A 14,249-nucleotide genomic window follows, 5' to 3' on the forward strand; every position below is an offset into this window, starting at 1 on the left:
TTTGGGCTCCATTTGGTATGAGATTTGGTGAAGGTGGTCTCTCTTTCTTCTCTTAAATTGTACGGTTATAGTTAGTATTATGTTTTCTCTATGCTTTGAGATAAAGAATCTATAAATAATTCCCGACCATGGAAATATTGCAAAGACTTGCTATTACAGAAATAGGTCTTGATACCCATCACCACCACCATCCCTAATCAGTGATGTATACATATTGAGGGTGGCCTGCATGCCCATACCCGTTACTTATCTAGACGGCCATTGAAAACAAATGTCTTTATAAAAAAAATAAATAAATTTAATTAATTGATAATGATGAGATTTCAGCTTAGATTTCCCCATTCAAAATTTTTTGAAAACAAATGTTTCGTAATTACACAGTCATCTGACATAGTAAATGGGAATCTTTCTTTTTTTTCTTTTTTCAAATTTACTAAAACGGTCAGCATCCAGTAATTGTACCTCTACTACACTACTTAATTCTAAGGTCATAATTTCATGTGCAGACAAGGAGTTTCTGGGGATTTACACCATTGTGGGGCGCAAGAATCATTCCGATCTGATTTAAACTAGAGCACCATAAGTGAACTTTTCCGTCAGTGCCTAAGTTTAGGTACAAATATCTTCACCACAATAGACACTAGTCACATAACCTACTTTTGCAGCCATGTGGGTTCTCATGATAATGTAGCATGAGAATTGACATGGAACCAGTGACACTTACAAGGCATCTGAAATGGTGACCAATGCACTCATGTCTAAATTGCAGGAAAGATTTTTGAACTGCTCCAACTCATAAAAATAAAAACCATAAATGGTTATCAAAATAAAGAACTACAGACCAAACTGTTGTATGATACATAATTTAGTTTGCCTCTTTTATTATTCTGTAGACATGTATCTAGTAAAGCATTCAAAGTATCAGATCTTTGTCAGAACAACCTGGATGCAGACCAAAGTTCTCAAAAGCATACATACAGCTTGCAAGTGTCTTCCTAAGCACTGTGGCTCTTCGTTCTGCTGTATGCACCAAATAAGCAAATCAATGTTGCTTACTCTCTAAGGTGGTTGGCAGCCTGCATAATATAACCGAAATCTGTAACTAACAAATATATGCAGGAGATAATCCAAAGACTCGAGTCAAAAACTTGCTAGTCATTTGTCAGACCAATACAAACACATCAACTTTCACCAACCATGCATATTGAGCAGGTGAGATTCTCGTAAAAACAGTCGGGTCATCAGAAATACATGCAGACATATATAGCTAGGTTCACTTGGGAACATTGATGTGTCAACATATAACTTCCTGTAGTGGTAGACCAGCTCAATCCAGTGGTATAGGCAATTCAATAGAGGGAAGCAGCAAACCTAGAAATGTACGAAGTTGATACCACAGCATAGTCTACCGCTACCAGGTGTTAATGTACTAATACAAAATGTACTGCAGCCTATCCCTAGGCCCATTCAGAAACAGACCTACAGACTAGTGGACCAAGTCCATTTTTGCCAAGTCTGCAAGTCCCTTCTAGAATGAACTAAGCTAGTGCAATGCACTGTCTGTATCTTGATGAGGTTTCCAAGAAGCATACCTTCATCCAAGCAGAGCACAAACTTTTGAAGCTCTGTTAAAACTCTTCGGAACCATTGTCGTCATCGTTGTTGTCATAGGGCTATAGATTGCCAAACCGAGGGAGCTTCCTCACCATTCTATCATAAATGGAAGAAGCTTCCGTTGAAACCAAGGATTGGGGGGAATGGATGTTGTGATTGTTGTTGGTGTCCTTTGAATTGATCCATCTCAACCCACCTTGGTTCTCATGCCTGCACTCCTGCCAACAAAAACATGTCTTGGCTGCCACAGGCAGCCAATTCTACATCAAGCTCAACTTCATGCAGGCAGGGTGCAGGCATGGCCCATGCCCCTCACCGGGGCCGGGCTAACCCAAAACTTGCATCAGGCTGCTGTTGATGAGACTGTAGGAAAACAAGCATTAGACATGAGTACTACTTAAGAAGGCAGATATAATTCAAGCATATTTTCTCCAACATACTTTTATTTTTATCAAGATAAACTCTACTGCATACAAATTTACTATTTGTGATTCTACCTTGTACGATCAACTTTTCAGATTAAAGAAAAATTAAAATAGCCATGAAACAAATCCACAAATCACATTTAGGCCACTCATTTAATGGAGGTAGTTAGACTCATCTTTTCAAGACAACATAATGGCAACTTCTTATAGAGGGTAAACAGATGATTGAAATGACAAAATGCCGAAGTAAGAAAATGCAGAAAATCACAGTAAACTCCAAACATTAAGGTAGAAGAATACCCACTACATGTTTTATTACACATGCCAGACCTATATAATGAAGGATCAGCACATAATTATACAATCTGATGTGGCAGGCAAGTTCAAACTACACTAAATAAGTTCATCTAATTACTAGCATCAACTAATAAAGAGTTTCCCCCTTATTAAGTAGTAAGTAAATGCGATCACAAATGCATCAATAGGTTATTTGTCTTTGATTTTCTTTTGTCATAATGGCCAATGTATAATTCATCAGCTTTATTCTTTCAGAATTCCCAAGTGAATTATTTTGAGGCATTTCAATGATTCATACATCGACCACTCTATAAAGTTTACAATGTATGCTTTTAACAAACGAAATAGTGAAAAAAGTTCTTGAGATGTTAAGCTTGTGTGTCAGACATGGTTTAACTTAGAGAGATGCCAAGACACCTCTGGAGTGGTGTGATGCCAAAGGCCAGAGGGAAGCTGAAATTTTTCAATTGTACTACACCACAATCGTAAAGCAGTACACAAATTCTCACAAAGACCCATATGTACATTAGCTAGTTCACATGTGAACTCTGTGCATGTAAAAAGGGGAAGAAGAGACATTAAATTAAAAACTTTGTAGTTAAAAAAAAAAATATATATATATATATATATATATATATATATATATATATAATAATAATAATAATAATAATAATAAAACTTAATGTAGCTATGGCACTATGGAGAGTCAGAAATCAGTAAAATTAATCAACACATGCCTGCTGCTGATGTTGTGTAGTGTGCATTGCATAAAACTAAGTTCATCAGAGTGGTCAGGTGGAGAGTTAATGAATGCAGGATGTAACAATTAAGTCAACTACCTTACATAAAGTTTTGCACTATACATCCAAGTCATTACTATTATAATCAAGGGTATCTCCCAGGGAAATGTGTCATAGAGGGCCTTCTGTCCACTTCCCCCAAACAGGAATGCTCGCATAAACTAGCAATTTGAAACTTAAAAGCGCTTCAACAAAAACTAGCAAGGCTACTTTACTGACAGTAGAGAAGAGCTGCAGAATTGCCATACCTGTGAAAAAGGTTGGTGAACATGTTCATGAGGATGGATAAAGGGCATTCCAGGCTGCTGACAAGGATACTGGGAAGAATGCAGGTATATGCCAGACGTGGACCGTACACCAACATGATTAGGATTAAACGGTGTCATTATGGTCTCTGGATGACCATACCCAATACCAGCAGGGGATGGTGCAACCCATGGCCCGGGTAAGTGTTGTGGAAGTGGGCGAGGTTGATGTTCAGTAGAAATCTGAGGCCCGTGGGTAGAACCAAGTTGAGGGAATTCAGTATTATAATTCAATGCAGGAGTATACATGGGCTGGATGGTGTATGGTCCACCACTGAATCCGAACCCAGGATCAAATCTTTGCATGTACCTGATGAAATTTTTTACTGTAAAACCTCTTGGCTAACTACAGAAATGCTGCAGACATTATATCTACCTCAAAGTTAAAAAAAAAAAAAAAAAAAGAGCATTCCTACAATGACTAGGACATGAAGCAAAAACTAACACAAACATTGAATACCGTACCTGTCATAACTTCTGTCATAATCCGGATCCTTCCTGTCAATCTCACGGTCCCTAAATATGGCTACCCTATTATTTGGTTTGTACCTCCCCACTGGCTCCTTCTCTGTCCTACTTCTAGAAGATGCTCTACTGCTACTTGTTGAATAATCAATTAAACCTCTACTAGAATGTAAATCAGAAACATCTGATTTATCTTCCACTTTTGACATCACCAAGGGAACATGTTGTGAAGTATCCTGCAGTCTTGGTTCACTTTCTGGTTTCCCACTTGTACTGCCACTAATATTATTAGCAGCATTAAATATTCGCGCACGGGCCCTGTTATACTCCTCTTTCCTCTCTTCCACACTTTTAGAACTGTTCCCCTTTGATGAATTTGAGTCTGCACTGTTGGCCATCTGTGACCGTTTCTGGGGCCTCTGTTTTATTGCAACTTTAGTGACACCACTTTCTTCTGACGGCAAACTAACAGGGATGTCTGCAAGCCGAATCAAAGGAAGTCGACACTCGGGAGTTTTGCGAACAATAATTCTGGAACCAGAGCCATCAGGCAAGTTATTATCTAACAAAACCATTGACTGAAGTGCATAATGCTGAGCAACACGGTGTGCAGCCAAGCGTAAATAAGAAGTGGGCAACTGCTGAAACTCCAGTTGCTGCTGAATAGGATCACGGATAAACTTCTCAACATCTTGCTCCATTCGTAAAACTGCACAGACAAATGCAAATATTTATTGTAAAGACAAATTACTGCACGCAACCAAAAATATTATACAGCACTTGTGATAAAATGGACACGTCAAAAAGTATAGCGCCAGTATACAACAAGTCATGTAGTCTATCATAAAATAAATAGGAAAAACACAATCCTAACTCACATCTCATCCACACAAGCATTAGCATAATTGGCACAATATTCAAATCAAAAGGAAACTAGCAAAGGCAAAAAGAGAAAAGTGTGTGCGTGTGAGAGAGAAAGTGAGTGTGTGTGTGAGAGAGAGAGAGAGAGAGTGTGAGACAGAGACAAAGAGAGTTGGTTTTTATCCAGCTTGCCCTCACTATGTGGGAAAGAGATTCCACTTCAATTGACACAACAAACCGTCATCTACCTTGCTTCAACCCTGATCACAAACTCACTTTCAACTTTTATCCCACATAGAATTCAAAATGAAATATCAAACTGCATAAGGTTCTATGTCAGCAAACACCATTCAAGCCTACCCTTCAAAATTGAGAAAGAAAGCCTCAACAGTCTTGATGCGTGCATTATAGCATAAAAATTGAGAACCATTCCAAGAACCTTATGGCATTTCATCTTATTCCTTTTCAGCATGAAGTAAGCAAGCCCCAAACTATTTCCTCTGTTGCTTATTTCTTTTGCACATGTATTGTTCCTAAAATACTCCACAATGAACATGCTTCTCAATAGATAACCTAAAAAGCAAGCAATACGACACCGGAAACAAGTTGAATCCTACCCATATAAGATCCCAAAACAAACAAACACACTAGAACAACTTAACCAAAACGATAAGCTGAAGGGTCAATTATGGTGGTGTAGGCAAGTACAGGTAAAACACAGATGCATATGTGTAACTACGAAAGCAGGTAAGAATTGAGGTGCAAGGTAAAAGCATACTTGATAGGCGCTCCCGAGGGTTTTGCAAAGCCTCGCGAAGGAACTGGTCGACCTGATTGAGGGCATCCTCAGAGAGCTTATCGCCACCAGCTCCATCAGAAACGGAGGAAACCAAAGACGACGCGTCGTTGAGGTCTTGCTGGGGCTTGGGGTCCTTGTTGGAGGAGAGCATCAGGCGGCTCATAGCCTCGTCCACACCGGCGACCTCCCATGACTCCGGGGCTCCGAGATCGTCCGCCACAGAGCCCTCCATGGCCGATCAATCGCTCTCTCTCTCTCTCTCTCTCTCTCTCTCTCTCTCTCTCTCGCTCTTTCTAGATACGAATTCGAAATCCGAAAAAGGCAATAATCGAGGCTAGGGTTTGAGGAAGGGATTCATCAGAGGACGTATGTGTCTCCCGAGGATGAAACCCCAACGAGAATTTGGGGTTACGATTTCATGTGAATTTGGGGGTTATTTTAGGGTTTCGGAATGAAGAGAATTCCAGGCGAATAGAGAGAGAGAGGCGGAGAGATAGGGTTTGACGATGGATGGTGTGCTTTTGGTTTTTGGGGGTGGGTGAGATTTTCTTTTTCACAAGCCACGTGGCTTTAAATACCTTTCTTTTTTTCTTTTTTTTCAGAGCTTTCTTCTCCCATTTTCCCACCGCCAAAAAAAAAAAAAATGTTTGGAAAATATTTGGTTGTGTGCGAAGAGCACAACATTGATTCCGTCTCTTTTAATAAATGTCAAATATTCGAACCAAATCAAAGAATATAAACGTACATGTATCATGATATTACTAGCTGTTTGGTCAACTCTAGACTTCACCCAGGGAGGGCAACCAGCAGCCCCAGCTGACCTTGGGCCAATTCTGTCACTTGGTTACTAGATTAACACATATCCTTCTGTTTGAACCTAAATTTGGCAAGACTCACTTGGCAGACTAGTGGATCGGGGCCACATGACATAATGGATGATAGCGGCTATTTAGTCGCCAAGGTTGAATTGTCGCGCCATAACAAATGGAGAAAGCTTATGCCCATGAGTTTTGCAGTAGTAAAGTAATCTTTACACTGCAGCCAATCAAGGGGGCTACAAAAGCAAGTCACATCATGATTTGTAACCGAGAGGTCATGAAATTGTCAACAACGCAGCCGTTCTAGCAACCAGAGTAAGCCGTACGAAGGTCACCTCGACCCGAGTTTTGGTTAAGTTCTATGTAGACCAATTATTGAAGATTTATAAAAGCAGTTTTTTTTTTTTTTTTTTTTTTGAAAAGGAAAGGAAAATTACAACGAAAAGCCTCTAGGGCAACCAAAACTAAATTGATCCCAAGTCAAGGCCAGAACAGCAGCAGCAGGGAGGTTATTGATCCAAATCTTGGGAGAGGAAATATTGTACGTACCCAACAACAGTGATAGCATCAGCAAGGAAGTTTGCTTCCCGGAACACATGGGTGTTGGTGACGAAAAATTCCGTAGAGGAGTTTGACTCACCAATGAATGCGGACTGCAGCGAGAGCTGACCGGAAACGATCGAGAAGCTTCATTGGAGCGTTGACTCGAAGTTTGACCGCCGCTCGAGGAAGAGGGGGGGTACCTACAGAAAACCCTCCGATGCCTAAGTCAGTACGTTTCTTAGCCGAGTGGAGTAAAACAAGTCGGAATAAGATGGTTTACCTTGACGTCGAGCCACCTTTATATAGGCGATGACTTACTTGGAGGACAAGCTGCCATTATTTCTGCTTTTATGGCTGCATTTATTTATGTACTTATGATGACAATTATTGCTGCACTAATAACGGTTAATTATTGCGTACTTATGACGGTTATTCATTGCGCATTTACGACTGTCATTCATTGCGCACTTATAATCATAATCATTGCGTGTTTATTACCGTAATAATCGCCGCATTCATGACTGAAATTCAACGTCATATTAACTACGGAATTAATCGCCTTAATTGCGGGCCCAACAAAAGTTGACCACTCCCACAATGCCCCCAAATTTTCTCTTTGGACACTTGTCCTAAGAGGAAATTTCCATTCTCTGGCTATTTCAAATCTTGCCTCAAATATTTCCTCGAGCCCTGGCCACTCCTATTATTTCCTCAGGCCCTGGCCGCCCTAATTCTTTCCTCGGGCCCTGGCCATCCTAGCCACCATGGCCGCCCTGAATTTTTCCTCGGGTCCTGGCTGCCTCAATTCTTTCCTCAAGCCCTAGCCGCCTCGATTCTTTCCTCGAAGTGAAGATTCATTTTCAGCATGAGACATGGAATTGCCCCCATTTCCCTTTGAATCTAATAAACAATGTTTTTTTGTTTTTGGTCACCGACCTTGGTTATTTACTTTGGCCACCAGGCTTACACATACATTTTGATAACACCAACCACAAATATACTTTGAATGCAAAAGGAAGCGAAAATCAGAAAAATGATTACTAAAGGAAAGAACGCTGGACAACGTTACTCGGACTCTTTGTCTCTTTGGGGCTTGTATTCCATCACTCCCAATCCTTAGTGACGGAAATGAAATTTCTTGAGGTGCAACTCCCACCATCACCGTAGAGGAGTTTGACTCACCAATGAATGCGGACTAGAGCAAGAGCTGACCGGGAACGATCGAGAAGTTTCCTTGGAACGTTGACTCGAAGTTTGACCGCCGCTCAAGGAAAAGGGGGGTACCTGCAGAAAACCCTCTGATGCCTAAGTCAGTACGTTTTTTAGCCGAGTGGAGTAAAACAAGTCGTAATAAGATGGTTTACCTTGACGTCGAGCCGCCATTATATAGGCGATGACTTACTTGGAGGACAAGCCGCCATTATTTATGTTTTTATGGCTGCATTTATTTATGCACTTATGATGACAATTATTGCTGCACTAATAACGGTTAATTATTGCATACTTACGACGGTCATTCATTGCGCACTTATAATCGTAATCATTGCGTGTTTATTACCGTAATAATCGCCGCATTTATGACTGAAATTCAACGCCATATTAACTACGGAGTTAATCGCCTTAATGCGGGCCCAGCAAAAGTTGACCACTCCCACAATGGGAAAAGAAAATACTTTCAAAGGACTTTGCAAGGGAAATGATGTCCCGGACCAAAGACTTAACAAACCACGGACAATGGGATCGGCGCAGGAAGCAGTTAATGATTAGAGCAGAATCCCCTTCAACAAGAATTCTAGTATGGTTGAATCTCAAAGCAGCAAACAAACCATCCTTGAGAGCAGTATATTCAGCCACAACAATGGAAGCATAGCCAATATTCCGATAATCGGCAACAAATGGGTTACCAAAGTGGTTTCTGATTTTCTCCAAAAAAAAAAAAAAAGGTTTTTGATAGCAAAACTAGAAGAAGCAAGATCAGAAGCGGACATCAAGCCATCAAAGTTGAGTTTGAAGAGGCCCTGAGGAGGAGGATATATGCCACTTGATAGCTCTCTCTAGGAGGAGCGACAACTTGAACATTGTGATCTCTATAAGCAGCACCAAAGGTAGCGACAGCATGCACAACAGAGACAGGAGAAAAGTCGGCAGACCTGAAGACAACATTGTTTCTAGTTTTTTAGATTTGCCAACACAGAATCAAGCAGTCTTCAATAGTAATAGAGCTAGTAGTATGAAACAAATCCAACAGCCAATCCTCCAAATTGGGAAAAGAGGAAGGCTTAGAGGCCACATTAGCAAGATTCTAAATAGGGGCTAATCTAGGATGAGAGTGGAAAATATGATTAGAATCATCCACGTCAGAAGGCTCGAGTCTTTAGTCTATCTCTAATCAGAAGCCAAGAAAAAATCTTAACTTTAGGGGGGATGTTAAGTTTCAAAATTTTATTCAGTAAAGTAGTCTTACTGAATCCAAGTAGCCGATTTAATGAAAAATTTTCCATTTGGGGCAGGACCCCAAACAAATCTATCATCAACCTGACAGCAACGAATGTTAATAAGAAAAATTGTTCTAATTGAAGAAGAATCCAGAACTTGGGACAGTTTATCATTATTCCAAGAACCATTGTCAATATAATCTGACACTGAATCATCTATATTAATGGAATTTCTAGCATTGACATCAAGCAGATTAATAAGAGGAAAGTCATAAACCCAATTAAAGGTCCAGAACTTAATATCCTTGCCATTGCCAATAATCCACCTCATGCCTTTGAGAATAATATTTCTTGAATCCAGAATCCTTTTCCAGGCTTCAGGCCTAGTTTGGGATTGATTCCTGAGCGACTTTTGAGCCAAGTAGTGCTTCTCCCAACCTGGGTTTTTGAGAAGCTACAAATCGTAGCTTTTGGAATTTGCTTATGCGAAACCAATTTGAAAAACATGGAGCAACTTTAATGAATTATGTCAAACTACCTATTCTGTCCTCATCCTTTCTAAAAATTACATTGAACAAGCTAATCCTTATCTTTCAACTTCATCAGGGCGAACCGAACACATCGCGTTCTCCTCCTCCTCTATTTGCCGTCAAACACACATGGCATCATTCATCGTAATCGAAACAAATGGCGAGGGAAGGCCTCTACTTCTCCTCCTTCTCAGAAACAAGTGAAAGGATCTCTATTTCTGATAGTCTTCTCCTCTTTCTCTCTATGGGATCATTGAATGATTCAAGCATCAAACATCTTCAGCATCAATCGTCTCCAGATTCTAAAAGGTAAAACCTCATCTATTTGCTAAATTTTGGGCTAGATTCACAAAGGGGTTCCATTGGTAGAAAATAAAATCTAGTCAATTGTTTCCATTGTGCAATCATTTATCAGTTGTTTGGTTTTCTTAAAAGAAAAGAAATCATGAAGAACCATTAATTTATAGACTTGGTGCTTTGTACTGAAGTAGTCTTTTGATATGCTAGAACCTCAAGGGAGACCGTTCTATTTGAGGGAATCATGTAGAAGATTTTCTAAGGAGTAAGGATGCTTTGGTTTAAATAATGATGATTGTGTGTGTGTGTGTGGTTTGATTCATTGATAATCATTGTTCTCCGACCTCTTGATGCATGTTTTGAATTCTATTTATGTTTATTTTTGTTTAGAATTGGTTGATTAGTACTAACCACTACTAGAAAAAAAAAATAGTTCAAATATTTCTTTAGCGAGTTAGGAAAGTAGCATCTGTGCCTAACTGAATAAGCAATTAATTTATGTAAAACTTGCAAGCATAGGATTAATTAAGCTTTATTGATTGTGATTGATTGTTCTGTGCAAGCATCGGATTAAAGAATAGAGAAGAAAAAAGCTGGGCATATGCTCTACTACTTGTTCTTGGAATAATTACTATGCAATTGATTGTAACTATTAAATATGTAGTAATGAGTTTTTTGTTTTTTCCTTTCTTTCTTTCACATCACACAAAACATATGGGAAAGAAGAAATCCACTAGTAGTGAAATAGAGGGAACTGAAAAATCGAAAGTTGAAAACAGAGTATAGGCTGTTCTTTGTTGAGTTTACTTGTTGTTCTTTGTTATTGATGGTACTTTCTTTTTTATTAATGGTGGTACTATCTTTATTAATGATACTTCATATATTCTACCTTGTGGAAATTGGTCTTTGTTAATAGATTGATTACTTGTGCTTGTTTGTTGATGTTAATGTCATTTATATGTTCAAATTTAATGAGATAGTAATACATTGCAGGCTTGTTCTCTAAATGATGGAAACTTCCAAGATTTGAAGAGATAGAGGACAATGCCGATGAAGGAGATGATCCGGGAAGACGAGAAATTAAGGTGTTAAGAAATACAATTGCACAAAGTCTAGTGAATGCATCTACTTAGCATTTAATTGCAAATTTGAATTGACTTTAATAGTTCTCATTGAACTATGGTCGGGAATCTTTTTCTGGACTTATGTAAAACATAATATGTATATTAAAGATTTAAGGTAAATCTTTTATTTGCTCCAAACAATATATAACCAAACAAATTACAAAAAACATAAAACACTTAAATAATTTGTACAATTAATATACACATTTTTTTAATAAAAGTGATGCATTGATAATTTGAACTAGCGTACAAAAACAAAATTAATTTAGTATGGTTACATAAGTAGAAAACAAAATTATGTATTTTTGTAGCATTTTTTAGCATGTATGACTATTTTGGTAATTATAAACAACCAAAGCACTTTTTACTTACCACTTATCAAACACTCAGAAATTATTTTTCGTTGTCACAACACTTCTAAAAACAGTTTACCAAACACCTCAGCTGCTTCTTCTCACAACAATATTAGAAGTGCTTCTTCTCATAGCAAATCCAAAAGTTATTCTTCTCACAGCACAGCAATCCTAAACTTGGTCAAATAGTGATTAGCTTGCTGTAAACTCAAATCTCTCAATGTCTAGTAAGCTTCAACGAATCAATCCTTCCCTATTTCCTTGTATCAAGGATTCACTGATTTCAAGTATGATGTGTGAGAAGGAATGCAGAGAACAAGAAGAGAAAAGTTTAATATCAAGGAGAGTTTTTCAAGTAATCAATTCATGAAGACTATGCAACACATGAAATAACCAAGGATATCTAACACCAAAAACTCTACACCCTAAGATGCAGTTTCAAAACCTTTTATAGAGGAGCAAGGCTCCCCCTCAATCAAATCTCTTCTTAATCACCGAATAAGAAAAATATGGAAAGGTTCTAAAACTGTTTTGAATATGCAATCAGAAATCTGTGATCAAATCTCTATCGGATATGCAGTAGGGAACAAATGAGATTTTTCAGATCAATTAAAAGCAATGCAAATCAATTTAGAATCATGCACAAAATGATAAGAATTAAAAGACATAATCAGTGAGCATGATTTCCATGATTTCCTCTTGATGATCCGATTCTGCAATCTTCCTTTATAGCCTTGAAACACCGGAAAGGCAAGAGAGATATTCTCCTAATCCTTTGCGTCTTCTGATCTCCTAGCAGCTTTGGGAGAGCATGTGTTGAATGGTGATAGCCCAATATACTTACAAAAACAAAAATGAGCCATAAACCTATTAGACATTGTTAATGCTTGGATCCGTTGGGGATCTAATTAACGATAAGTAAAAGAGAGAAAAAGAGAGAGTTGACACGAGATGTATAGTGGTTTGCCTCCGCATGAGCGGGAGACTACGTCCACTTGAATGTTGTACTAGTGTGTTGAGCCTTGCGGCCTAACAAGATTACAAGAGATGTAATGGGATGGTGTTTAAGTGAGAGGAGACATTCCTTTTATAGGTGAAGGAGTGCTCTTCCTTTACATTTTCTTAGATGTGGGACAAGAACCCACTATTCTAGTATAGAAATGCATATTGTGGATGCAACTTGGCAAGGCCGGAAAGGTGGCTTCCCGGCGGCGGATTTGCGACTTCCGGATACCGTAGCGTAGCTTGAACATATGGCTACAAGATGCAAGTAGCGGTTGGGCCTCACCATGGCTTGTGGGTGTCCCAAAGAGGGTGTTAATTATGCTTGGTGAGATAGCAAATACTCCATATTGTTGGAGGTATGTACAGACATAGTTTTCAATAGCTCCAAAGAACTCAAATTCTCAAACTCAATCATTTGCTCACCAATTACTCAATTATAAACCCAAAAATCACTTCAAAACAAATTGAACTTATCCAAACACCACAAGACCCTCCAATTCAAGCACAAACTACCAACCCAGTCCCTCAATTGCAAAATCATCACAATTACAAATCGAAAAACCAAAAGAAACAACAGGTAAATGATTTGCAGCAGAGGTCATAAATCCACATAAAACCCAAGTAGAAGAGAATCAAAAAGCCAAATTGAGATTACGTGAATACAGTGAGAGAGACGATGAAGGCCGTTGAGAGAACAGATATGGATAGATGATGGAGAGAGCCTTCACATAGTGAGAAAAAGAGATATAGACGATGAAGGAAGTAGAGACGATGAAGGAGTTCTTTTCGAGGTTTAGATGAATTTTCTTTTCTTTTTTGTTTTTCTGGCTAAGTGTCTTCCTAAGACTAGAAAGACTTGAAAAAAAAAAATTTTGATGGGCTAAGGCGTGTAATGAAAATTTAGCGCTGGTCTTTAAATTTTGGGCCAAATATTTTTATGACATTTATGAAATGTCATGTCCCATTTTAGAATCAATGACACTTTTCAAACGTCATAAAAAAAAATTCTCATGAAATTTTTCAAACGCCATGACCCATTTCAATCACGACACTTATCAAGCGTCATGAAAACATTTTTTATGACGATTTCCAAATGTCGTGGCTCATTGTCATTCACTACACTTATCAAATGTTATGGAAGAGCTTTTCATGACTTTTGAAAAGCGTCATAAGAATAATGGCAGTTTGAAAACGTCATTAAATAGTAAGACTTTCAATGACGTTTGCAATATGTCATAAACTTAAGATGAAATTTTGATCCATGACGTTTGCTAATAAAAACGTCATGTAAAGGGTATTTAATGACGTTTTTGGGCAAATGTCATCTAAACATTGTCATTAAAAGTCATATTTGTAGTAATGATTCATTCTCCGATCATTGTACTAATATATTACAAATCCGAATAAAAACAAATAAACGAAAACAAACTTAAAAGCATCATTGTTCCAAATAAAATAATAATAAAAAAACAATCTAGAGTGATCTGGGGGCTATGGGCTGTCCAGGCTCCCCCTGTCTAAAATAAGGTCTCTCAATGGTCGCTGGGATGTCAAAGCCATACATAGTGGGAGCTTTAT

At 38.4% G+C, this 14,249-nt stretch overlaps 1 protein-coding gene across 1 annotated transcript; it reads right to left on the bottom strand.

The window, feature by feature from the left end:
- Window positions 1-793: 793 nt before the first annotated feature.
- Window positions 794-6,114, bottom strand: LOC133714039 (uncharacterized). The gene is made up of 5 exons (XM_062140050.1): window positions 5,546-6,114; window positions 3,907-4,615; window positions 3,385-3,751; window positions 1,593-1,977; window positions 794-1,076 (listed from the first exon to the last, which is right to left on the bottom strand). Exons 1-4 carry the CDS (start codon window positions 5,796-5,798, stop codon window positions 1,927-1,929), a joined length of 1,380 nt encoding a protein of 459 aa, XP_061996034.1. The 5' UTR covers window positions 5,799-6,114; the 3' UTR covers window positions 794-1,076; window positions 1,593-1,926.
- Between the last annotated feature and the right edge of the window lie 8,135 nt (window positions 6,115-14,249).

This window comes from Rosa rugosa, chromosome 6, assembly GCF_958449725.1.
Source record: "Rosa rugosa chromosome 6, drRosRugo1.1, whole genome shotgun sequence".
NCBI classification, from domain to species: Eukaryota; Viridiplantae; Streptophyta; class Magnoliopsida; order Rosales; family Rosaceae; genus Rosa; species Rosa rugosa.